Source organism: Oncorhynchus clarkii, chromosome 17, assembly GCF_045791955.1.
Source record: "Oncorhynchus clarkii lewisi isolate Uvic-CL-2024 chromosome 17, UVic_Ocla_1.0, whole genome shotgun sequence".
Taxonomy (NCBI): Eukaryota; Metazoa; Chordata; class Actinopteri; order Salmoniformes; family Salmonidae; genus Oncorhynchus; species Oncorhynchus clarkii.
In genome coordinates, this window is record NC_092163.1 from 15,864,887 (window position 1) to 15,891,470 (window position 26,584).

Here is a 26,584-nt window from a genome sequence, read left to right on the forward strand (position 1 = left end):
TGTCTGCCACCAGACCAAACTGACACAATGGGAGGCATCCGATCAGTCCCCGGAAGCAGTGCGCTCCAAATGAACCCAAGTTTGTGGCTGCCGGCCAGGTTTGCACCAGAGAGTGGCAGTAGAGAGGAGCGTAAGGGGGGTGGTGAGGTGGGGGGTGGTGAGGTGTGAGGTCATGGGAACTAACTGTGGTTCGGCTGCCAGCATCAGCGCCTCCTCAGGCCTCTCAGCTGTGTCACATGCCTGGCAAAGCTGGAGTACCACAGATAAGACAAAGGCCATCAGCTCCCTTCCCTTCTGCAGTGAGTCCCTTCCTCTGGGCTCCGGAGGAGACCACTGACGACAGATAGACCTTTGTGGTCTGTTCTGGCTGTGAGTCTGACGAGGGCTGGGCTCTTGTCACCAAGGCAGAGCAAGGGGCTGATCCACAGTAAGAAGCAGAGCATGGGGCTGACCAACAGTAAGCGGCAGAGCATGGGGCTGACACACAGTAAGGGGCATAGGGGTGACCCACAGTAAGAGGCAGAGCATGGGCTGACCCACAGTAAGGGGCATAGGGGTGGCCCACATCAAGAGGCAGAGCATGGGTAGACCCACAGTAAGGGGCATAGGGGTGACCCACAGAAGCAGAGCATGAGGCTGACCCACAGTAAGAGGCAGAGCATGGGGCTGCCACACAGTAAGAGGCAGAGCATGGGGCTGCCACACAGTAAGAGGCAGAGCATGGGGCTGACCCACAGTAAGAGGCAGAGCATGGGGCTGACCCACAGTAAGAGGCAGAGCATGGGGCTGCCACACAGTAAGAGGCAGAGCATGGGGCAGACCCACAGTAAGAGGCAGAGCATGGGGCTGACACACAGTAAGAGGCAGAGCATGGGGCTGCCACACAGTAAGAGGCAGAGCATGGGGCTGCCACACAGTAAGAGGCAGAGCATGAGGCTGACCCAAAGTAAGGGCCCAGAAGCACAGCAGTGAGCTAGTTTATAGAGGGAAAGGTGGGAACATAACTGACCAGATTTCCCATATGAAGTTTCATAGCCTAAGTGCCATGTGCCGAGTTCTCAGACTGGACTATAATAGACCATGACCAATATAGCATAAGAGAGAGAGCTGCTCACACCAGCAATGACTCATCAGGAGCAGAACAGCATCGTAGCCCTGAAGACAGCCTTCTGTCCAATCTGTAACTCTACCAAGGAGGAGCACTTCTATGTTTGATGGCCTTTAGCCCAGAAGACATCAATAACATGATTGTGTCTGGGAATGCACGCCTTATTAGGTTTAAAGAGTTTCCATCCAATCTGGGAGAGTCATGATGAGCAGTGGAAAGGTGGATGGAAAGGATTGTGACGCATTATTAGATTGTCTCCTGTGAGGTACCGTAGTCAATCATTCAAGACAGGGATGTATCTTCTCCTTCATAGGGGGTGTGTATTTTCCTGTATACACCAAAGGACTAACACTTGTCTCTAGGCTAAGCGTTATCAGCTTTTCAAGGACGTCAATGACCCAAATTATTTAATTTCCAAAGTTTTGAGGCTGAAGGAGGCTGAAGAAATGTGGCTTGTCACCTAAAACCCTGACAAACTTTTACAGACACACAATCGAGAGCATCCTGTCGGGCTGTATCACCGCCTGGTACGGCAACTGCACCACCCTCAACTGCAAGGCTCTCCAGAGGGTGGTGCGGTCTACACAACGCATCACCGGGGGCACACTACCTGCCCTCCAAGACACCTACAGCACAAGATGTCACAGGAAGGCCAAAAAGATCATCAAGGACAACAACCACCTGAGCCACTTCCTGTTCACCCCGCTACCATCCAGAAAGCGAGGCAAGTACAGGTGCATCAAAGCTGGGACCGAGAGACTGAAAAACAGCTATCTCAAGTAGAGATCGACGATTATGATTTTTCAACGCCGATACAGTAACCGATTATTGGAGGACCAAAAAAAGACGATACCAATTAATTAGCCCATTTTTGTATATATATTTGTAATAATGACAATTACAACAATACTAAATGAACATTGAACACTTTTATTTTAACTTAATATAATACATCAATAAAATCAATTTAGTCTCAAATAAATAATGAAACATGTTCAATTTGGTTTAAATAATGCAAAAACAAAGTGTTGGAGAAGAAAGTAAAAATGCAATATGTGCCATGTAAAAAAGCTAACGTTTAAGTTCCTTGCTCAGAACATGAGAACATATGAAAGCTGGTGGCTCCTTTTAACATGAGTCTTCAATATTCCCAGGTAAGAAGTTTTAGGTTATAGTTATTATAGGACTATTTCTCTCTATACCATTTGTATTTCATACACCTTTCACTTTTGGATGTTCAAATAGGTATTTTAGTATTGCCAGCCTAATCTCGGGAGTTGATAGGCTTGAAGTCATAAACAGTGCAATGCTTGAAGCATTGCGAAGAGCTGCTGGCAAACGCAGTAAAGTGCTGTTTGAATGAATGCTTACGGGCCTGCTGCTGCCTACCACCGCTCAGTCAGACTGCTCTATCAAATCATAGGCTTAATTATAATATAATAGCACACAGAAATACGAACCGTAGATCATTAATATGGTCAAATCTGGAAACTATCATTTCGAAAACAAAATGTTTATTCTTTCAGTGAAATACGGAACAGTTCTGTATTTTATCTAACGGGTGGCATCCATAAGTCTAAATATTACTGTTACATTGCACAACCTTCAGTGTTATGTTATAATTGCGTAAAATTATGGGAAATTAGTTCGCAACGAGCCAGGTGGCCCAGACTGTTGACTCTGCGTGCAATGAACACAAGAGAAGTGACACAATTTCCCTAGTTTAATATTGCCTGCTAACATGAATTTCTTTTAACTAAATATGCAGGTTTAAAAATATATACTTCTGTGTATTGATTTTAAGAAAGGCATTGATGTTTATGGTTAGGTACATTCGTGCAACGATTGCGCTTTTATCGCAAATGCGCTTTCATTAAATCATCCCCCGTTTGGCGAAGTTGGCTGTCTTTGTTAGGAAGAAATAGTCTTCACGCAGTTCGCAACAAGCCAGTTGGCCCAAACTGCTGCATATACCCTGACTCTGTTGCACAGAACGCAAGAGAAGTGACACAATTTCCCTAGTTAAAAGAAATTCATGTTAGGAGGCAATATTAACTAAATATGCAGGTTTAAAAATATATACTTGTGTATTGATTTTAAGAAAGCGTTGATGTTTATGGTTAGGTACACATTGGTGCAACGACAGTGCTTTTTTCGCAAATGCGCTTGTTAAATCACCTGTTTGGCGAAGTAGGCTTTGATTCAATGATAAATTAACTGGCACCGCATCGATTATTAGCAACGCAGGACAAGCTAGATAAACTAGTAATATCATCAACCATGTGTAGTTAACTAGTGATTATGTTAAGATTGATTGTTTTTTATAAGATACGTTTAAGGCTAGCTATAGCACCTTACCTTGGCTCCTTGATGCACTCGCATAACAGGTAGTCAGCCTGCCACACAGTCTCCTCGTGGAGTGCAATGTAATCGGCCAAAACAACATTGGTTTTATTAGATTTCCTAATAATCTCAGGAATTTCACCCCGACCTACGAGACGGGATGGGTGCACTACAAAGCAATCCGATGAATTCATGTGAAATTTGGAATTGTCGCTGTGATGTAACAAGTGATGAATTTAACGTGTCGTGTTCAAATCTAGCAGGTCTTCACCATCTCTTAGGAACAGAGAGAGAGGGGCTACTGGTTTCCATCTTTGTCTGACACAGAGTTTGGGTTGCTGCTGGGCATTCAAGTAGGTACTGTAAATCTCCTCTCCATTCATCCTCACTTAGCGGATTAAAAGGGTTGTGGAGAAAAGTCTTGACGTGCAATTAAATTAGTTATACCACCAATGTATTATTGGCTACATGGCATGATGTTGCCATTTGTTGTTGGCAGCCGGTCATATTAATGTTTGCTTTGCGTCGCAAATATGAATTCTTTGACGTAATAATTATGTTTTTGACCACATCTGAAGAACTACATTGGAAACCGTTTGATATTAAACCAGACTCAGAAGCGGGACATGTTTCATTTGCTTCTCCCTTTTCCAAATGGGTTTTCCCCCTCTTCTGTCTGAGCTGAGGCCAACAGTCTTTCACCGTTTCCGCTACAGATTCTACAGATGGCGGCTGGACACTGACATTTCCCATGACCTCTTCCTGAGTCACTGGAAATGACACTCTCTCTCTCTGATATTAAGGTCTTTCACACCCCAGGACACGGTAACGACACAAGCCTGTGCAATAGACTAAGACCCTTTAAAAGGCATCAGAGGAAGGGATGATACCTGAATAGTTGCTCAATGTCCCTGAAGGTGAGGCTTTGTCTGGACCTGGACTCCTGGAGGGAATGTTCGGATGCAATTTCTGTCCTGGATGAGCTCATTTGCGGTCATTCAACCATGAAACTGCACGCACCAACTCTTAAGAAATGCTAATGTCCTTCGCTACAGTAGCCGTAACTATTCTAATTTGGCCCAGTATTGTCACAAAGAGAGAGGCAGTCCTGGCCCGGTCTTCTGATGGAGGGAGACAGCTGGTTTGAAAGAGTGAACTGGAGAGAGGAGAGAGGCCAGAGCTAGATGGGTTGTTGTGTAGGAAGGGATGCCTGAGGAAAACAGGGTGGGGGGGACTCAGGCACAACTGGATGGCTCATCAGGGACAGTGCAGCTTCCTTGATTTGAGCAGGTTCTTCCTGGCTTTGATGACGGGCGGGGGGCCTGGCTTGACACATTCTCACTGATGCACAAGGATTTACAGGCATTTCATGGTATGATGTCATCATCTGCTGCTCTACGCACGGCCGTACTGAGAAGCACGCACACACACCATTGTCTCATCCTTCTTGTGTCTCCCTTTACATTCAAAACCCCTATCTCTTTCAGACGCAAACACAGCCCAGACAGCAAGGCTGATGTGGGAACATCTCTCACTTTATCTGGCCAGCTGCAGATGCGGGAAGGATATAATCGAGTCAAGAGGACGTTCTTGAATTCCATTCATTCATGCCAATGCATTGACCTCAACAACCTCTCCAAGATCGTAAAACTCTGATGACTATTTGAGGGGTGGGCATAGATGGAGAACCAAACAGAGCTGTTATTTCTGAAACAGTGTTTTATAGTCTAGTCATGAGAACCGTTGTGTGGGATTCACATGATTGGTAGTGTTCTTTCCAGCTTCACATGACTTGATTATTTTGGATGGCCTCACGAGGCTGCTCCACGGAATAGGATAGGATTGGTTGTTAAAATATTTGAGGAAAGAATACAAATGATTTAAAAACCTATTCAGTTGTACGGTGTTTGGCCAATTCTTTAGTAACGGACTGTCTCATGGGAGGGAAAAAGGCAGTACCAAAGTTTTGTTATTAATGCTCAAAATAATAGAATAATTACTTAATAATTTATAGCCTAATTAACAAGTTCACCACCAGGCTTGGATGGATGGCTCCACTTGAGCTCCTCCACAGACCATAGACAACAAAAACAAAACACACATCATCTTTCAAACCTGTGACAAAGTGAAAAATGGGAGGACATTTTGGGCACAGTGGCTCTGCGTGTGGCGTTTGTGACGGAGAAGAGACAAGGGAGGATAGGACGAGGGAGAGAAGAGCAGAGGGGGCAGAGGGAGCTGATCTCTGACAGTGACCTCATTGTGACCCTGTGGCCCGCTGGCCCTGGCCAGCGGGCCTTGCTGTTAACAAAGTGGTTTTGAAGGAGGAAGACCTCAGAAACCAGTTTGATATAAATAGAGGCACAACACATCCACTGGGCCGTGGTGGATAATGAAGACAAACTGGTGGTCTGTAGCTTTAATTGAGGATAGTCTAGTTTTCATCAGTTTAAGAAAAAAGAGGAAATGTCTCAAAATGAACTGAGCACTGATAACTTATAGCAGATGCACTCTTCAACAAATAAGGCATCATCCAAGTGTTGTGTGGTGAGCAGTAGTATGTCAGTCAGCAGATATCAGAGTCCAAACCAGAGTAAAATGAAGATCATTGTTGGTTGGCCTGGCTCCTCCAGGGGAAGTTCCAACCAGCCACGAGACAGGGGGGATAGGTCCTATCTCACACTGTAGACTGTGGGCAGGCTGCTTCCCCACTACCCCCCCCCCCCCTGCTGGATTGATGCAGTGACCGGACTCATTCCACACATTCCAGTTCACATCCCTGCCAGCCACGAGCATCAAGCTCAATTCTAACGAAAAGTGTGCTCATGCTGGAAATAGAATGCATATGGGTGAGAGAGAACAGACATTCCGCGAGTGTCAACAGCATCATAGCACGTCAAATTAGCAAGCAATTCTATTTCACGCGTCTACACGGAGCAATTCTGGTAAAATAACCAGATAGATTGCTTGGGGTCGTTTGTAGAAAATAATTAGGGAAGATCATTACAATTCCTCTATGCTAAGTAGACTAAATATGTAGTTTAAAATGTATTGGGCTGTAAGCTAAGGTCGCAGCCTACCTGTGTTGATTTCATAGGCATGTAGCCTTGGCAGGCTACGTCTGGAAAACTTGAGGACCGCTTACGTAGAAGAACAAGAAAGACTTGGTTGTTTATAAACGACTCGGGTTTAGCACAGGTACGTACGGTGGCTCCCGTAGGACATCTAAGGAACTCACAACAATAACTCTCAGGGGCTTCATAGGGAACCTAGATAACTGTTTATTATGGATTTTCATTGGCATACGCTATGCAGTGTATGTGAATTAACGCTCGCTAAGGGCGTCTCTCCATGTGATTTCGGCTTCACTCTAGACTAAGGCAGAAGGCAAGCCCCTCGTTCACATCTGCTGTATGACGACACCTGTACTGACCATATGGACAAATACCTTGCCATGTACAAAGAACACCTGTACTGACCATGTATGGACAAATACCCGGCCATATACGGAAAACACCTGTACTGAACATGTACGGACTGCTCTATCCATTTGACTGACTGAGGAACATTGGGTGTTTACAGCCTTTCCACAATAAAAATGAGATGTGGGTTTTGTTGCCCTGGCCTGTACATTCAGAAGGACCAGGTCCAACATCCTAAAATGTTGTTGACAGTTTGACTGTAATTCAGCAAGCAGGGGAGCGAAGGATTGCTGGTGGACTTGGCCAATTTTGCAGTCTACAATGTGTGGAGAAGCATGGAAAAGCTATCCCATTAAAGCATTAGAGTGGTCAGTTTGTTAGTATAACACCTCAGGAGCAGTTAATAGCCTGTACATCGGGCAGGACTCCAGCAGTGCTCAAGGGTCTAGTCAGATTATACTGTATTTACACTGAGTGTACAAAATATGACACTTTCCATGACATAGACTGACCAGGTGAATCCAGGTGAAAGCTATAATCCCTTATTGATGTCACCTGTTAAATCCATGTTACCGTCTCATTATAAAACAGTTAATTCCAGCAAGGCATTATGATTGGTCGAGAGGCGTTCACAGCCTGCAAAGCTGTTTTTGACGGCTAACAGCTGGCAGGCGGTCAATAGGGGGTTTTGGACTGTTTCTCTGTGCCTGGTCCCTGTTAGCCGTCATCTGTGCTTAAAGCAGTCAATATAACACTCACAAAAACAAACACTGTGGAGTGCCTGCTTGTGAATGGGGTCTAAGAGGCAAAACCCCTGGCCCCTGAAACGGCCATTAAACCGCTGTGGCAGGGCTTCTGATATGGGGCCATTAAACTGCAGTGGCAGGGCTTCTGATATGGGGCCATTAAACTGCAGTGGCAGGGCTTCTGATATTGGGCCATTAAACTGCAGTGGCAGGGCATCTGATAATGGGGCCATTAAACTGCAGTGGCAGGGCTTCTGATATGGGGCCATTCAACAGCAGTGGCAGGGCTTCTGATATGGGGCCATTAAACTGCAGTGGCAGGGCTTCTGATAAGGGGCCATTAAACTGCAGTGGCAGGACTTCTGATATGGGACCATTAAACTGCAGTGGCAGGGCTTCTGATATGGGGTCATTAAACTGCAGTGGCAGGGCTTCTGCTATGAGGCCATTATACAGCAGTGGTAGGGCTTCTGATATGGGGCCATTAAACTGCAGTGGCAGGGCATCTGATATGGGGCCATTAAACTGCAGTGGCAGGGCTTCTGTTATGGGGCCATTCAACAGCAGTGGCAGGGCTTCTGCTATGGGGCCATTCAACAGCAGTGGCAGGGCTTCTGCTATGGGGCCATTCAACAGCAGTGGCAGGGCTTCTGCTATGGGGCCATTAAACTGCAGTGGCAGGGCTTCTGTTATGGGGCCATTCAACAGCAGTGGCAGGGCTTCTGCTATGGGGCCATTAAACAGCAGTGGCAGGGCTTCTGCTATGGGGCCATTAAACTGAGAAATGTGATAGGCTAGGCTAACTAGGCGGATTCATCATTTTGAGAAGTTAGACAGCCCTGGACATCTGGACATTTATTCAGTGTGTGTTGTTTACCTGACCCAGACCAAGGCACCTGGTACAGTACACGTCTAGGAAATCTGTGTTTAATATTTACCTCAGGAGTGAGATAAATTACAAGAGACAGGTTGTGTACTACTGGACTATAGCTGCCACAGCAAGGACAGAAGGAGTGACGGGGAGTGACAGAAAGTAAGGGAAGGGAATCTCAATTAAGCCAGAGCCTGAGGCCTTGTCCTACTTCAATATTTAGAATACTTAGATCACGGGGCATAATGCAATGTAACACACACCTGCCATTCTGGTAAAGTAATAGAGACGTTCAACATCTTTCCCCTACCGTGAGACTGACCTGAGGGAAAAACCCAGCAGTTGAAAGTCTGATGACAAAAAAGTAGCCCATTATTAAGAGCTTACCAAGGCCCTGAGGACTTTCAACAGGGCTCATTTACTGTATGTTAGCTCTGCCAAAAGCCAATCCATGCTGGGTGACAACACAGATAGGAATTCTCCCTGTGAGTACGGCACATAGTGTATTTTTTTCAGATGAGTGGACAGCCAATGTGGCTCAGGCCTGACTGAGGAACACAACCAGCTGTCCCGAGACGGGCGACCAACCGCACCGCGCAGGAATTTGGCGGGTAGTGGTTTGAAGTGATTTTTCATTAGTCACACAAACTGGAGGAACTGATTGTGACCTCATCTACAACTTCCCGGAGAAGCCAGCCACAAGACCACCTGCCGGACCGTCAGAAAGGCCCCCTTAGAGCACGGGAGACCGCATTCCTCTAACGACCAGGGCTCAGTCCAAGCCAAGGCCAAAACGAAGGGGAGAACGTGGACCTGGGTCTCCTGATCTGAAGCCATTGTATTCCTGAGTCAAGATGTTCTAATAAATTAAATTCAAGACGAAACATGAAAGGTGTTTCAAGGGGAGAAGCACATGTAGAATACTGAACACTTTGGACACCATGGAACGTTGAGAGATGACATTTCCCATCCTTTGTATCGTTCAATCCAGGACTGACCGAGGCTGAATTCCACGGGTGAGATCAAACGCATTCATCAAATGTTCTAACGTCATTCCTCTCTCTCTATCCTCGAACTGTCACTACAGAACCAAAATCCTTACACAACAGAAAAGGGATGACTTGGCTATAGCTGCAGTCAGTCTCACCCTAACCCCGGACAGAAAAGGAAACGGTAATCAGCAGGTCTTGCCCTCTCACTGTCCTGTGTGGTTTCATTCCTCCCAGGCCCAGGGTCATAAGGAGTCCTCTTAGCCTCCTCCCGCCTCTGTAGACAATGATTTATTCTTTATTCACCCAGAGGATATACAGCAGCCCAATGGCCACCCCTGCATTCCTTGCCATTGAACTGTAATGGCCAGCAGAGAGGTTTGGTCACTGCAAGAAACACTTAAAAGTTCAAGGGTAATGGATATTCTCTAGCTTCCTCAATGTGGTACAAAGTAGCATTGGTATAGTGATGGTGGAGCGTTGGCATAGTGATGGTGGAGCGTTGGCATAGTGATGGTGGAGCGTTGGCATAGTGATGGTGGAGCGTTGGCATAGTGATGGTGGAGTATTTGGCTCTACTGGCTCAATGCCAGCTGTTTTAAAAACCCTAGAGGGAAAAGGCCATAGAAATGGATCATTGTCAGCATATTCCAGAACTTTATAGGTTTATGACATCAACCACGCTCGCATTATATCTCTAGGGAAAATGGCTATGTGCTGCAGTGTTGCCGGACCTGCCGTGGATCTCAGGGGAGGCTAAAGAAACAGCTAGATCTCTGCTCTGTCTGGAGGGCACGGTCGTTTAGGTGCTCAGACTGCAGAGTGTCTCCAGGGACATCCTTCCCATGTTTGGCAGCTGGAAACATCCGAGGAGTGCTGAATCTGCTGATATTCAGGGTAAAAATTCCCTGCAGGTTGAATGAGTTTAGGGCCAGAAAGACTTGGAAATTGGGGGGGGATGGGACAAATTTAATCTCAATTCCATAACATATGAGAAATGCAACAGAGCAGGCTAACTCAATCAAAGCTGCTCCAACTATTATGCTAATAGAAATCCCATGGTACACACAACCTGTTCCAACTATCAGGCTAATAAAAATCCCATGGTACACACAACCTGTTCCAACTATTAGGCTAATAAAAATCCCATGGTACACACAACCTGTTCCAACTATTAGGCTAATAAAAATCCCATGGTACACACAACCTGTTCCAACTATTAGGCTAATAAAAATCCCATGGTACCATGGTACAATCCCATGGTACACTATCTAGAACCTAAAAGGGTTCCTTGGCTTTCCCCATAGGAGAACCCTTTGAATAACCCTTGTTGGTTCCAGGTAGAACCCTTTTGGTTCCAACTAGAACAGCTTTGGGTTCCATGTAGAACCCTTTCCACAGACGATTCTACATGGAACCATAAATGGTTCTACATGGAACCAAAAAGGTTTCTCCTATGGGGACAGCCGAAGAACCCTTTTGGAAACCTTTTTTCTAAGAGTATAGAGGAAATGAGGGATTGAATTTGATTAAACACATTAATCAGTACTGTAATTCATCAAGTACTTTCAGCATCCATAACTGCATCTGGTCAATGTTCTTCTGAACCAGGTAAAAGCAAGAGAACACTCACCAAAACAACAGATTGTCATTTTCTTGTGTTACTTTTTGATATTTATTTTTTTACTTTAGATTATTTAGTAAATATTTACTCTATTTCTTGAACTGCATTGTTGGTTAAGGGCTTGTAAGTAAGCATGTGACAAATAAAATTTGATTTGATTCAGAAAATTAGATCAAGCTTGTGTTTTCTTGACTCTACTTGGAATTCCTTAAACAATGTAGCAGGTCTCTTTTTCAATAGAATAACAATCATCTCTGTGTGTACTCACGTGTGTTCTAGTACTCACAGGATGGACGAGGCGGGCTAGGCACAAAGCCTTGGATTCTTTTCAAAAGAACTTTGGCCATTACTATTACAGGTCTTATTGGTACCAGATGGGTCAAGGGATGCAGAGCGGGTCTCAAGAGTGTACACACTGGGCCTACATCGTAATAACACACCCACAATCCTTTTTGAGTCTAGACTGTACATTGCACATGAGGTCTCCATCCACGGAAATGTTCCTCCACACCATTTCCTTAACATTTCGTTATCTTTGAGACTATTATCAAAAGACATGAGTTACTGTCCTTTGCACATATTTTATTTGATTGATTCATTTAGTGACGGAGAGGGTTCCTATGAGACAAATGTAGGCTTATTTGCTCAAAGCTTATGAGGCCAATATAGATCTGCCTTGAGTGGACCTAATGGCCTATCCAAATACAAGGGAGAGTCCTTACAGAGGCCATTCTTCTCTTCAATCTCACAAAGCCTTGCTGTTGGACAACTATGTTGCTGAGGGACAGTGTTGCCGTTGATGCGAGTTCAGTCCACTCTTGAAATCCCCATGCTGACATGGGCGTTTCTTCTCTCAACCAACACATGGTTTCATTCAAGAGAACATCAGCGCTTCGCATTTCTTAACGACACGTTCCAGAAATGTTCAAATTAGCCCCTTGTAACTGACTGGACGCCATCAGTCCAGAGCAATGAGGGAGATTATGGAAAGTATCTGGAGAAGTAATTAATGGCAGATGTGTGGGTCTAGTTGTGGTGGGGGGAGGCCTAGTTACACAACCAGGGCGTTGTAACGTTACCCCTCATTTAACCCTCCATCTGGCAATTGGCTGGCATCTCAGAAATGCTGAGATAATGAATGGCCCCTGGAAAGGTTTAGACACCCTTAAGGGACTACAGATGAAAATGATCCAGCTGGCTAAATCTGGCACAGTTGCAGAAATGTTGACCAATGTGCATTGTTCATGTTAAGTATACATAACCTGCTGAATCTGCTGATAAATGACATGAAGCAAATGCCTGTTCCTCGTGGCTAAATTTGAACTTCAATGTCCAAAGGATGTGATACTATCATCACGATCACAGCATTTAGGGATGAAATCATGGCACTGAGATAATGCCGTGATGATATCCATGACACTATGCAGTGATCCAGCAACATTTTCATACAACCAGTACAGGGTACCAGCGCCTAAATCACTGAACTGAATCAGGTTATAGGCCTGCTCAGGGGCAGAGCAGCAGCTGGTATCTGCTAATCTCCAACCTACAAACGTCTTTTTGAGCCAAACCGCTGGTTGGCTGGTTAGCCATGATGACTATACTGGCGATGAATACCACTGTGACAAGCCTGTATAAAAGTTCATAGGAACTGCAGGTCCTGAGAGGTATCCTTTCATTTCTACATTGGTTATTGGTAGAAACCGATGCCTCATTTAAATGGGTGAAATGAAGCGAAAACTAAGAAGTGATTTGGAATGGCACTTATTCCGAGTCCAAGTCTCCAGTCCCTGCCCCCCACCCCTACATCCATGCAGATGCTCAGGGTGTGAGAAAGCTGGAGGGTGTGAAGGGGGTGATGGGAAAAACTCACTCGGTCATGGGACAAATAGGGCTCATAACAAAAGTATGATTGGGGAAGCACTATGTATTTGCATGCACATACAATGTCCAATAGTGGCATTACCACTACATTACCAGTACATCCAACCAGTGTCTTTGGAGAGATTCTTCACAGAGGACGCTACTTGAAGTGTCAATGCACACATTCTCCACACTGAGAGAGAACTTCCTCCTTGTCTAAACTGACACCAGGCAGAGCCTGGATGACGGGACTGCCCAACTCGTCACAACCAACCCCCACTGGACGGACAAGCCCTCGCCACAGAGACAAAAGGTCCCATTGTGCTGCCAAATGCAGGTCATCCCCTCTGCTCTTATTGGTCTGGTCCCAGTCACAGCTCCCAGCCTGCAGTGCCTCCCAGCTATATCAGGCAGAGGGAAAGAGAGACAACTCTCTCAGACATCTCTCTATGATGTCTGTTGTGACAGTAATGGGATGATGCTCCATGATGTGTATCCACACCAATAGCACAGCCCTATGTACATCCAGAGTCTGTACCTAGATAGTATTGCTGGGGAGCTGCCCCTCACTCCAAGATCCAGAAAAAGAGTTAACCTGTTTGGGATAGGGGGCAGCATTTTCACGTTTGGATGAAAAGCATGTCCAGAGTAAACTGCCTGCTACTCAGTCCCAGTTGCTAATATATGCATATTATTAGTAGTATCTGGATAGAAAACACTCTGAAGTTTCTAAAACTGTTTGAATGATGTCTGTGTATAACAGAACTCATATGGCAGGCGAAAACCTGAGAAAAATCCAACCAGGAAGAGAGAAATCTGAGGTTTGTAGTTTTTCAACTCTTGGCCTATTGAATATACAGTGTCTATGGGGTCAAATTGCACTTCCTAAGGCTTCCACTAGATGTCAACAGTCTTTAGAACCTTGTTTGATGCTTCTACTGTAAAGGAGGGGGGAATGAAGGGGATTGAGTCAGTGGTCTGCCACGAGCTGGTCACGCGCGTTCACGTGAGAGTTAGCTTGAGTTCCATTGCATTTCTGAAGACAAAGGAATTCTCCGGTTGGAACATTATTTAAGATTTATGTTAAAAACATCCTAAAGATTGATTCTATACTTCATTTGACATGTTTCTACGAACTGTAATATAACTTTTTTGACTTTTCATCTGAACTAAGCGATCGCGCATTGAGCATTTGGATTACTTGGCTAAACACTCAAACAAAAAGGAGGTATTTGGACATAAAGATGAACTTTATCGAACAAATCAAACATTTATTGTGGAACTGGGATTCCTGGGAGTGCATTCTGATGAAGATCATCAAAGTTAAGTGAATATTTATAATGCTATTTCTGACTTCTGTTGACTCCAACATGGCGGATATCTGTATGGCTTGATTTGCTGTCTGAGCGCCGTACTCAGATTATTGCATGGTTTGCTTTTTCCGTAAAGTTTTTTTCAAATCTGACACAGCGGTTGCATTAAGGAGAAGTGTATCTCTAATTCTGTGCATAACACTTGTATCTTATATTAAAGTTTATGATGACTATTTCTGTAAATTGATGTGGCTCAAAATCACCGGATGTTTTGGAAGCAAAACATTACTGAACGTAACGCGCCAATGTAAACTGAGATTTTTGGATATAAATATGCACTTTATCGAACAAAACATACATGTATTGTGTAACATGAAGTCCTATGAGTGTCATCTGATGAAGATCATCAAAGGTTAGTGATTAATTTGATTTCTATTTCTGCTTTTTGTGACTCCTCTCTTTGGCTGGAAAATGGCTGTGTGTGTTTTTGTGACTAGGCTCTGAGCTAACATAATCATATGTTGTGCTTTCGCTGTAAAGCCTTTTTGAAATCGGACATGATGGGTAGATCAACAAGAAGTTTCTTTCATTTGGTGTATTGCACTTGTTAATGTTTGAAAGTTACATATTTCTAAAAAAAATAATAATAATTTTGCGCGCTGCCTTTTCAGCGGAATGTTGTCGAGGGGTTCCGCTAGCGGAGGTCAAGAGGAGCGAAAGGGGGACTGGGAAGGATTGTTTGCTGCCTGGAATGATATGTTGGTTTAGTCAGGTGTCTGGGACAGGACGGATCAGCAGGTAGCTGCAGGTAGCCTAGTGGTTAGAGAGTTGGACTAGTCACTGAAAGGTTGCCAGATCAAATCCCTGAGCTGACAAGGTAAAAATCTGTCGTTCTGCTCCTGAACAAGGCAGTTAACCCACTGTTCCTAGGCTGTCATTGAAAATAAGAAATTGTTCTTACCTGACTTGCCTAGCTAAATAAAGGTAAAAAAAATAATGGGTGTCTGTGACAGATAATGTGGCTATTTCTACTTGGAGTATAAGATACAAAAGACATGAAATAAACCAAATGTCAACAGGCAAAAAAGGTGATCAATATATTCCAAGAAAGAAACAGAGCTGTTCAGAGAAAGCCAAGAACATTGGCAATTAGGGGGTAAAAAGATGGAGTATGTGGTTTGAAAGAAGCAATAGGTTACTGGCAGCAGAATGATAGAGAAATGGGTGCTTTCTTTAAGCAACTCCTTGTAAATCAATTCTGCCCGTCACTATTTTTCCACTGATGTGAGGAATAGGAGGTTATGCAGGCTTCTCCTGCTGGGCAGAACCTATAGGCTAGTAGACGCTGCAGGGGATAAGTTCTCGCTCATCACGAACCCCTGGAAGATTTACGGTTGAGTAAAAACCAACCCAAATGGGATGAAGTCTATTAGCTGGATTTAACATCACATATAGGATTGTGAATCTACTTGAGTCACATAGATTCACCCTTCTTGAGTTATGGAATCAGATGCAATTCTAATAAAACTTTTGGTGTATGTTTTTCTTCACCCAAGACTTGCGGTGCGTCAACAGACTTTGACCATGCCAGAGACAAAGTCAAAGCCTCTGGCAATCTGAAGAGGTCTGAAGTGGATTCTCTCTGCAGTGACTAAAGGCTTTGGGTTCTCAAGCTGAGATTTAGCCCATAGTGGTGCTGAGAAGTGCATAGTTCTGAGTTATCAGCACTTCATGGGGAAAAAAACAGTCATCCTTCACTTCCCCTTTCCACTGTGCTCCCCACATTCCAGACATTGCTGGCAAAATTCATTTCTCTCTGGAGGTGGAAATATGAACAGAAAAATAAGATCAGCTCCTTTGGACTGTTTCCACCGATCCCTTTTTCCTCAATGTGTGCCATTTGATACCATAATGCTGGAGATGCTTACATGAATTTAGGGCAACTACTACAGTTGGCCAGTGCACTAAATCAAAATAATTGGGGGTGACTTTAGTATGCAACAAACCATGGTTCAGCTGATGGTTTCAATTAAGCCTTCTAATGAAATGAATGGCCCTAAAGCTGTTGAAATTGAGTAGTAATCCCGTAGATCACAGGGCGACTGTAAAACAACTTTTATGAGCGTTGGCGCTGGCGACATGTGGCTTGTTTTGGTTCGGTTACTTGAGAGCGAAAGCCTTGAGTAATGTACCAAAGGCAACAGGGGGAAAAGTAACATTTTGACAATTTACAGAAGCCCCCCCCCCCCCACCCCCAAAAAATATGACAAAACTAAAATGATGACACAATGGCCTGTTCATCCCCTAGCAACAGTTTAAATTGAAATACAACAGCAACATCTGGCCTTGGGGAACTGACAATGTACAATTAACATGACAAATGATCCAATCAGGCTCCAATTAACATCACAGACCTGGGAGATAAGTGCACCTGCCACAGTGGAGACAAGGCTGTCCTAATATCAGTATGTACCGTTCCTACCGGTTGACTGCCTCTCAACAACAGCCTTAATCCCAAAACAAGTTGGCTTTGACTTTCTGGTTCCAGTAGACTGAATCAGATCATTCATACAATTTCCCTGTGTAGCAAACATATGCGCATATTTTGTGCAGTGACATTGATGGTTGCAGTAAAGGGAGGGATAACCATAACCAATTGAGACTTACCTTGGAGCATGCATCTGTACGCGGACTCTGAGATGGCGTAGATGTGAGGGGGCATCTCGTGTCTCTTCTTCCCCCTGTACATCTCTATGATGTTCTCGGAGTAGATGGGGAGGTACTTGTAGGGGTTGATCACCACACAGAAGAGGCCAGAGTACGTCTGCAGGAGAAAGAAGATTAAATCATTCAGTGTGAAAAACAGGGAATCTGAAGACACCATGATTTGATATTACCTTTTTTTGTAACATTTACTAATACACGTTTGCCAGGTAAAGAGAAACCATCTGAAACAATTGTGGACCAGTTGTCATGTAATGAGAAAGAGCTAACAAATCCCTTCAGTGCCCACAGGGAATCACCACTATCACCATTTACTAATGATGATGAAGCAAATCAAATCAAAGTTTATTTGTCACGTGCTCCGAATACAACAGACCTTACAGTGAAATGCTTACTTACAGACTCTAACCAATAGTGCAAAAAAGCTATTGGGTGAACAATAGGTAAGTAAAGAAATAAAACAACAGTAAAACGACAGGCTATATACAGTAGCGAGGCTATAAAAGTAGCGAGGCTACATACAGACACCAGTTAGTCAGATTGATTGAGGTAGTATGTACATGTAGATATGGTTAAAGTGACTATGCATATACAGTGGGGAGAACAAGTATTTGAAACACTGCCGATTTTGCAGGTTTTCCTACTTACAAAGCATGTAGAGGTCTGTAATTTGTATCATAGGTACACTTCAACTGTGAGAGACGGAATCTAAAACAAAAATCCAGAAAATCACATTGTATGATTTTTAAGTAATTCATTTGAATTTGATTGCATGACATAAGTATTTGATACATCAGAAAAGCAGAACTTAATATTTGGTACAGAAACCTTTGTTTGCAATTACAGAGATCATATGTTTCCTGTAGTTCTTGACCAGGTTTGCACACACTGCAGCAGGGATTTTGGCCCACTCCTCCATACAGACCTTCTCCAGATCCTTCAGGTTTCGGGGCTATCGCTGGGCAATACGGACTTTCAGCTCCCTTCAAATATTTTCTATTGGGTTCAGGTCTGGAGACTGGCTAGGCCACTCCAGGACCTTGAGAATCTTCTTACGGAGCCACTCCTTAGTTGCCCTGGCTGTGTGTTTCGGGTCGTTGTTATGCTGGAAGACCCAGCCACGACCCATCTTCAATGCTCTTACTGAGGGAAGGAAGTTGTTGGCCAAGATCTCGAGATACATGGCCCCATCCATCCTCCCCTCAGTACGGTGCAGTCGTCCTGTCCCCTTTGCAGAAAAGCATCCCCAAAGAATGATGTTTCCACCTCCGTTGTTCACGGTTGGGATGGTGTTCTTGGGGTTGTACTCATCCTTCTTCCTCCAAACATGGCGAGTGGAGTTTAGACCAAAAAGCCCTATTTCTGTCTCATCAGACTACACGCCATTCTCCCATTTCTCCTCTGGATCATCCAGATGGTCATTGGCAAACTTCAGACGGGCCAGGACATGCGCTGGCTTGAGCAGGGGGACCTTGCGTGCGCTGCAGGATTTTAATCCATGACGGCGTAGTGTGTTACTAATGGTTTTCTTTGAGACTGTGGTCCCAGCTCTCTCCAGGTCATTGACCAGGTCCTGCCGTGTAGTTCTGGGCTGATCCCTCACCTTCCTCATGATCATTGATGCCCCACGAGGTGAGATCTTGCATGGAGCCCCAGACCGAGGGTGATTGACCGTCATCTTGAACTTCTTCCATTTTCTAATAATTGCACCCACAGTTGTTTCCTTCTCACCAAGCTGCTTGCATATTGTCCTGTAGCTCATCCCAGCCTTGTGCAGGTCTACAATTTTACCCCTGATGTCCTTACATAGCTCTCTGGTCTTGGCCATTGTGGAGTCTGTTTGATTGAGTGTGTGGACAGGTGTCTTTTATACAGGTAACGAGTTCAAACAGGTGCAGTTAATACAGGTAATGAGTGGAGAACAGGAGGCCTTCTTAAAGAAAAACTAACAGGTCTGCGAGAGACGGAATTCTTACTAGTTGGTAGGAGATCAAATACTTATGTCATGCAGTAAAATGCAAAATAATTATTTCAAAATCATACAATGTGATTTTCTGGATTTTTGTCTCTCACAGTTGAAGTGTACCTATGATGAAAATTACAGACCTCTACATGCTCAGTAGTACATAGAACAGTCTATGACTGGGGTGGCTGGGGTCTTTGACAATTTTTAGGCCCTTCCTCTGACACCGCCTGGTGTAGAGGTCCTGGATGGCAGGCAGCTTAGCCCCAGTGATGTACTGGGCCGCACGCACTGCCCTCTGTAGTGCCCAGCGGTCAGAGGCCGAGCAATTGCCATACCAGGCAGTGATGCAACCAGGATTCTCTCGATGTTGCAGCTGTAGAACCTTTTGCGGATCTCAGAAAGCATGCCAAATCTTTTTAGTTTCCTGAGGAGGAATAGGCTTTGTCGTGCCCTCTTCACGACTGTATTGATGTGTTTCGACCATTCTAGTTTGTTGTTGATGTTTACACCAAGGAACTTGAAGCTCTCAACCTGGTCCACTACAGCTCCTTCGATGAGAATGGGGGCGTGCTCGGCCCTCCTTTTCTTGTAGTCCACAATCATCTCCTTAGTCTTGGTTACGTTGAGGGATAGGTTGTTATTCTGGCACCACTCGGCCAGGTCTCTTTTGACCTCCTCCCTATAGGCTGTCTCGTCGTTGTCGGTGATTAGGCCTACCACTGTTGTGTCGTCTGCAAACTTAATGATGGTGTTGTAGTCGTGCCTGGGCATGCAGTCGTGGGTGAACAGGGAGTTCAGGAGGGGACCTAGCAAGCACCCCTGGGGAGCTCCAGTGTTGAGGATCAGCGTGGCAGATGTGTTGCTACCTACCCTCACCACCTGGGGGCGGTCCATTAGGAAGTCCAGGATCCAGTTGCAGAGGGAGGTGTTTAGTCCCAGGATCCTTAGCTTAGTGATGAGCTTTGAGGGTACTATGTTGTTGAAAGCTGAGCCGTAGTCAATGAATAGCAGTCTCACATAAGTGTTCCTTTTATCCAGGAGGGAAAGGGCAGTGTGGAGTGCAATAGAGATTGCATCATCTGTGGATCTGTTTGGGCGGAATGCAAATTGGAGTGGGTCTAGGGATTCTGGGATAATGGTGTTGATGTGAGCCATTACCAACCTTTCAGAGCACTTCATGGCTACGGACGTGAGTGCTACGGGTCTGTAGTCATATAGGCAGGTTGCCTTTGTGTTCTTGGGCACAGGGACTATGGTGGTCTGCTTGAAATATGTTGGTATTACAGACTCAATCAGGGACATGTTGAAAATGTCAGTGAAGACTCCTGCCAGTTGGTCAGCACATGCCCGGAGCACACGTCCTGGTAATCCGTCTGGCGCCGCAGCCTTGTGTATGTTGATCTGTTTAAAGGTCCTACTCACGTCGGCTACGGAGAGCGTGATCACACAGTCGTCCGGAACAGCTGATGCTCTCATGCATGCTTTGGTTTTGCTTGCCTCGAAGCGAGCATAGAAGTGGTTTAGCTAGTCTGGTAAGCTTGTGTCACTGGGTAGCTCGCAGCTGTACTTCCCTTTGTATTCTGTAATAGTTTGCAAGCCCTGCCACATAAGACGAGCGTCGGAGCCGGTGTAGTATGATTCAATCTTAGCCCTGTATTGACGCTTTGCCTGTTTGATGGTTCGTCGCAGGGCATGGCAGGATTTCTTGTAAGCTTCCGGGTTAGAGTCCCGCAGCTTGAAAGCGGCAGCTCTACCCTTTAGCTCAGTGCGAATGTTGCCTGTAATCCATGGCTTCTGTTTGGGGTATGTACGTACAGTCACTGTGGGGACGAAAAGGAGTGTGAACTGCTTAGTGGACAGTGACTAAGCACAAACAGAATAATATCCTGACCTTGGCTTGTATGGTGGTGGAAGGACAATGAAGATGTGAAAGGATACATACAGGTGGCATAGAGGGAATGAGAGAACGAAGATCGTTGCTGGTCCGTATCAAAGTAGCCTAATGATAAGGTTGACCTTCAGTTTGCTGCTACAGGCACTGAGAATAAAGCATTACCATCATAATGATTAGGCATCATAAAAAGACTGGTTGCCTCTGGTTCAGAGCCACCGCGCACACTGGCCGAGATTTATTTTCCCTTATCTCTCACTCTCCCCCTGACCTCCAAAAACTGATCATACAGAAACAGTCTCTGTGATATAGATGCTGCTAGGAGGATGGCTGCCAAAGTGCTGCACCATTTGAGATTCCTCCCACATGGCACTCACAGCTTTCTCCTCCTCCGCCACCAGCTCATTGCATCCGGCTGAGAGGACGGCTCTTTATTCAGTGCAGTCCAACACACTCAAGCCAGGGAATGAGTTACGCTGTGTGTGATGCATTATAATAACCCGAAACAGAGAGCAACAAATCTGATCTCTTTAACACTAATGCAGACCTCTAAATGGGGGTCGTTGCAGTTGCGTACAAAACTGCCATATCATCCCTGCAGTGTCAGACTGGGGGAGGGCAGGCCAGGAGAGGGTTAATCCCTGTCTACAGTCTGCCGGCCAGGATATTCCATTAACCAAGTAAGAGGGGGGACGGGTGATTATGCAGACGGGTCAATTTCCCATTCTGCCGTTCTCTCTGTGTCCATGCACCCTTTCTCTCCATCTCTCAGTCCCTCTCTCTCGGTCAGTCCAAGCTTGGCTGGGCGGCAGAGACACATTCATGTCATGTAACTATGTTGTCTATCGTGTTGGGGCAGGGGAGGCAAAAGACAGGGGGCTGCAGAGGGGCCAAAGGTCGGCTAACCAAGTTGCTGAGCTGGAACAATGGCGGTGTGGCTGCGGCATACTGGTGGGGGGTGGGGGTAGCGGCAGGGTCCTAGTTGAAAGACTCTTGCGGAGCAAAGCTCACCGCCACAGCTGTCGCCTGCCTGCAGCGGGAAATGCGATTGTGAGTCACACACACTCCTTCTCCTCTGGGAGAGAAAACAAAGTTGTCCGCTCACACACCAGCTAGCTGCTACACCTCTTATCTCAGTCTTTGGACCACAGGGGACTTTTACTGTACTCTATTTGATTGCAGCATGACTGGGGTTTGTGGCATTGTGTTATGTGGTATAAAAATAATGCCAATATATTGAAGGTCATGATGAATGGAAATGAGACAATCACCATCACCATTGTAGAATGGACACGTGGTGCAGTAATTTTTGGGGATATCATGGTGTGCATTAGGGGAGGGGTGAGTGGGTCACCAGATGGCCAGTCTTTCATATGTACACAGACAGATCCCTCGGAAGGGCAGAGATATGCTCTAGCCTGGTAATGGTCCAGCCACAGCAACAACAAGCTCGGGAGGAAGCAGAGATTTGTTGTTCAAATCAAAATCAAATCAAAGTTTATTGGTTGCGTACACAATTTAGCAGGCGTTATAGCGGTGCAGCGAAACGCTTATGTTACTAGCTCCTAACAATGCAGTAAAATGTCAAAATTTCACTGTTTCGATTTCGATTATTAAAACGTTAAATGCGCTGTGCATTATGTGGGTTAAATGCTGTAACAACACACAATAAAACAATAAATAAAAGTCCCATGATGGTAGTGACTGTCCGCTTTTTGGGGAGAAAAATTATGGATGCAGGGGTCACTAGCAAGGGGTATGTAGCTACACAGGGGTAACTAACATTCTAGTGCAATTCATCTTGGTGCACTGCTCGATGAGTATGTATGGAGTTATGGAAGAGATTCCTGCGGAATCCACCGATCCCCACATAGTTGCAAGCCTCCCCTTTAGCTGGCAGCAGAGTAGGGCCAGCGGACACACCACACCACGTGTCGCCCCTTCCCCTTGCCCGCCACAGTGGGTGCAGCGCCAGGCAGACGGATCAGCAATCCGGCTGGCGCAGCCCAGACCCAGAGGCAGCAGTGGGGTCGGGGAGAGATTGGACTCGGCTGCCCAGCCTGGATGGCACCCCCTGGGGAGTACTTGGTGGATTTGTGGGGCTCTGGGTCTGCAGGCGGGAGTGAGACGTGTAGGAGGTATATGAAGGGAAGGAGGCCTTGGCGAAGAACCTGTCCCTCTCTCTCAATACAGTAGAGATCGGGGTGAGACGCCGGCCAAGAAAATATATATCTCACAGCACGATGCCTTAGGTGGAGGGAGGCGTGTGCCAAGAACCTGTCTCTCAGTACAACAAAGTAGTGTACCCAGATAGCCAGGCTGCGGTTAACAACGGAGAACTCTGACACAGTTGACTAGGTTCCCAGTTCTCCGGAAATGTCCAAGTGGTCCCCCGTGCCAAGCCCAAGCTGAGCGTAGCTGAGCAACGGCAAGAGTTGAGGGCCTCTCCATGGAGAGAGTGGATGTTTTCATTCTCATTCTCAACATTGTTCCATCTGCGAAGCTTAGCTCAGTGCCACTCCGTTTTAATTGTCATAGCATATTGAAAAGAGGCGATGATTATGGAGAATAGAATTTTCAAAGGGTTTATAGAGAGAATGGTCTAATATTGTTCACTATGAGCAGTGCTTCATTTCCAGTGCTCCAATAGCATTGGGGTCTGAGCGTGGGAGGAGACCAACGGCGCACTAGTGCAGAGCAAGCCGTTTTGCTCCATCTACACAGTGTGTGTGTTTGTGTGCTGTGTTTGCATACTGATCTCTGCCTCATACTCATCCCAGCGGTCCTGTGACCAGGCTGCGAGTCTGAGGCATCAGGCAGGAAAGGAGTGGTTTGGGTCCCGTCTGTCTGCTTATGGGGACTTAAAGAAAATATTCTCTTGATATTGTTTATGGGAAAAACATAACTGACGCACTGGTTTCAATTGAGAACAGAGACCCATGCTCCAGTGAAATCCAGGCTTAGGGGAGACTGAAGAGGGGATGTCTGCAGATGAAGGTAACCAAACATTAACTCAAAGCTCCAGGCCTTGGGCCGTCTTCCCAGTCTGCACTGTTGCAGTACAAAGGATACAGCAGATACTGTTACTTAAAAGGTTACAGAAACACATGCATTTAATAACACATCACACATTCAGCCCAAAAGCTAGCCCTTTCCTGGGGGCATTGAGGTTGGCCGCAGACCACAAGGGGAAACGAGAATGCTATGCAGCTGACCAAAAACGAGTGCTGAGCAATTAGTGCTTTCTGAGGTCGGTTCGGTTTCGGTTCGATTACAAAAAAATATTTCACTGTTTCGATTTCGATTATTAAAACGTTAAATGCGCTGTGCATTATGTGGGTTAAATGCTGTAGCAACACACAATAAAACAATAAATAAAATTCCCATGATGGTAGTGACTGTCCATTACTGCTTATCACCTATTAACCTTCATTCACATTACTTTACTCAAATATCTCACTTGTTGTGTATATTAAATGTGTTTTATTTGATGACTATTATTTCATTCCAAGTCATCATCTCATCTCTATAGAGCTGCTGCCTATACTGTCTTGACAAAATCACTATTTTGTAGATCTTCAAAGTAAATAAGGCATGACTGCTGAATACCAATTATCAATAATTTAGATTATGCACTTTCAGGTAGAGACACCTTGAGGAGCAACACAGACCGGACAAGTAGATGCGCAATGGATTATGGCCATTGTAGTTAATTACCGCATCTTATGCGCTAAACTATGTGGAATATTGGCCCTGTTGGAAACTCCCTACTACATTGCACAGTTCAGGCTGTATCTGATTAATTTCTAGAGAAACTGTGCAACATGCGCATTGAGCTCACAGGGGGGAAAAATGTTTATTGCTCAGTACTACCAAAAACAGACATCTGGAGGCAAGTGTCCTTCCTCTGTTCAATACGCACCTGGAGCACATCAGCGTTGTTGAGGATTGAGTCAGTGGCAGTTTCAAAGTGGAACTGTTCCCTATGAAATGTCCCTGGCCTCTACTGTATTGGATTGCAAGGAGGGGATCTTAACGTGGTCGGCACCAGTCATGCCTATTAACCATCTTTGGCTCTGAGAGTCCTACAGTTCTCAGCCTATAACATTCTATCTCATTAGCATAGGGTAGTCAGGGGTCAAGAACCTGTGGCACCAGGAGAGTTCAGGATCGGCAGAGCTCCCTGTATACCTCGGTGTTGTTCTTTTATGACCGGAGTGCATTTGAAACCTATTTTACAAGAAAGAAACTGCAATGTACAGCCTCGCAAAAACAAACCAATATCTTCAGCACCACCAGAGACCTGTGACCTGTGACCTGAGAGTCATTAAAGTCACAGGATCATACATCAACCAAAACACACAGTACTGTGCAAAAGTTTTAGGTGTGGAAAAAAACTGTAACGTAAGAATGCTTTCAAAAATAGACATGTTAATAGTTTATAATTATCAATTAACAAAATGCAAAGTGAATGAACAGAAGAAAAATCTACATCAAATCAATATTTGGTGTGACCAAGCTTTGCCTTCAAAACAGCATCAAGTCTTCTAGGTACACTTCTAAGTACACAGTTTTTGAAGAAACTCAGCAGGTAGGTTGGCCCAAACATCTTGGAGAACTAACCACAGTTCTGTGGATTTAGGCAGCCTCAGGTACTTCTCTCTCTTCATGTAATCCCAGACAGACTTGATGATGTTGAGATCAGGGCTCTGTGGGGGCCATACCATCACTTCCAGGACTCCTTGTTCTTCTTTACGCTGAAGATACAGCGAAAATCATTAAGAACTATGTTTGGGGTCGTTGTCACGCTGCAGAATACATTTGGGACCAATCAGATGCCTCCCTGATGGTATCTGCCTTTACTTATCAGCATTGAGGAGACCATTCATTCTGACCAAAACCCCAACTCCATTTGCAGAAATGCAGCCCCAAACTTGCAAGGTACCTCCACCATGCTTCACTGTTGCCTGCAGACACTCATTCATGTACTGCTCCCCAGTCCTTCGGCGAACAAACTGCCTTCTGCTAGACAAATATTTCAAATTTTGACTCATCAGTCCAGAGCACCTGCTGCCATTTTTATGCACCCAGTTCCTGTGTTTTCATGCATAGTTGAGTCGCTGTGCCTTGTTTCGGAGGTATGGCTTTTTGGGCGCAAATTGTCCATGAAGGCGACTTCTGACCAGACTTCTCCGGACAGTAGATGGGTGTACCAGGGTCCCACTGTTTTCTGCCAATTCTGAGCTGATGGCACTGCTGGACATCTTCTGTTTGCTAAGGGAAGTAAGCATGATGTTTATTCCATTTGCTGCAGTAAGCTTCCTTGGCCGACCACTGCGTCTACGCCCTCAACGTTGCCCGTTTGTGCTTCTTTGTGCTTCTTCAAAAGAGCTTTGACAGCATATCTGGAAACCCCTGTTTGCCTTGAAATTTCGGTCTGGGAAAGACCTTGCTGAGACACTGGCTTGTAGGCCTCTCCAGGTCTCACACTCATTGTGAAATTTGGTGGAGGATCTGTGATGATCTGGAGGTGCTTCAGCAAGGCTGGAATCGGACAGATTTGTCTTTGTGAAGGATGCATGAATCAAACCACGTACAAGGTTGACCTGGAAGAAAACTTGCTTCCATCTGCTCTGACAATGTTCCCCAACTCTGAGGATTGTTTTTTCCAGCAGGAGAATGCTCCATGACACGCAGCCAGGTCAATCAAGATGTGGATGGAGG

The 26,584-nt window shown here is 45.3% G+C and overlaps 1 protein-coding gene across 4 annotated transcripts in view; it reads right to left on the reverse strand.

Annotated features, from left to right (window-relative positions):
- LOC139370324 (myosin-10-like) overlaps nucleotides 1-26,584 on the reverse strand; it is a 95,580-nt gene that overhangs the window by 51,515 nt on the left and 17,481 nt on the right. For 3 of the 4 annotated variants that reach the window (XM_071109727.1, XM_071109730.1, XM_071109729.1), the window contains exon 3: nucleotides 16,947-17,103. In XM_071109727.1, coding sequence (XP_070965828.1) covers nucleotides 16,947-17,103 — 157 coding nt within the window. Of the gene's footprint in view, nucleotides 1-16,946; nucleotides 17,104-26,584 lie in introns of those variants that run through there. The other variant, XM_071109731.1, reaches the window with a different exon arrangement.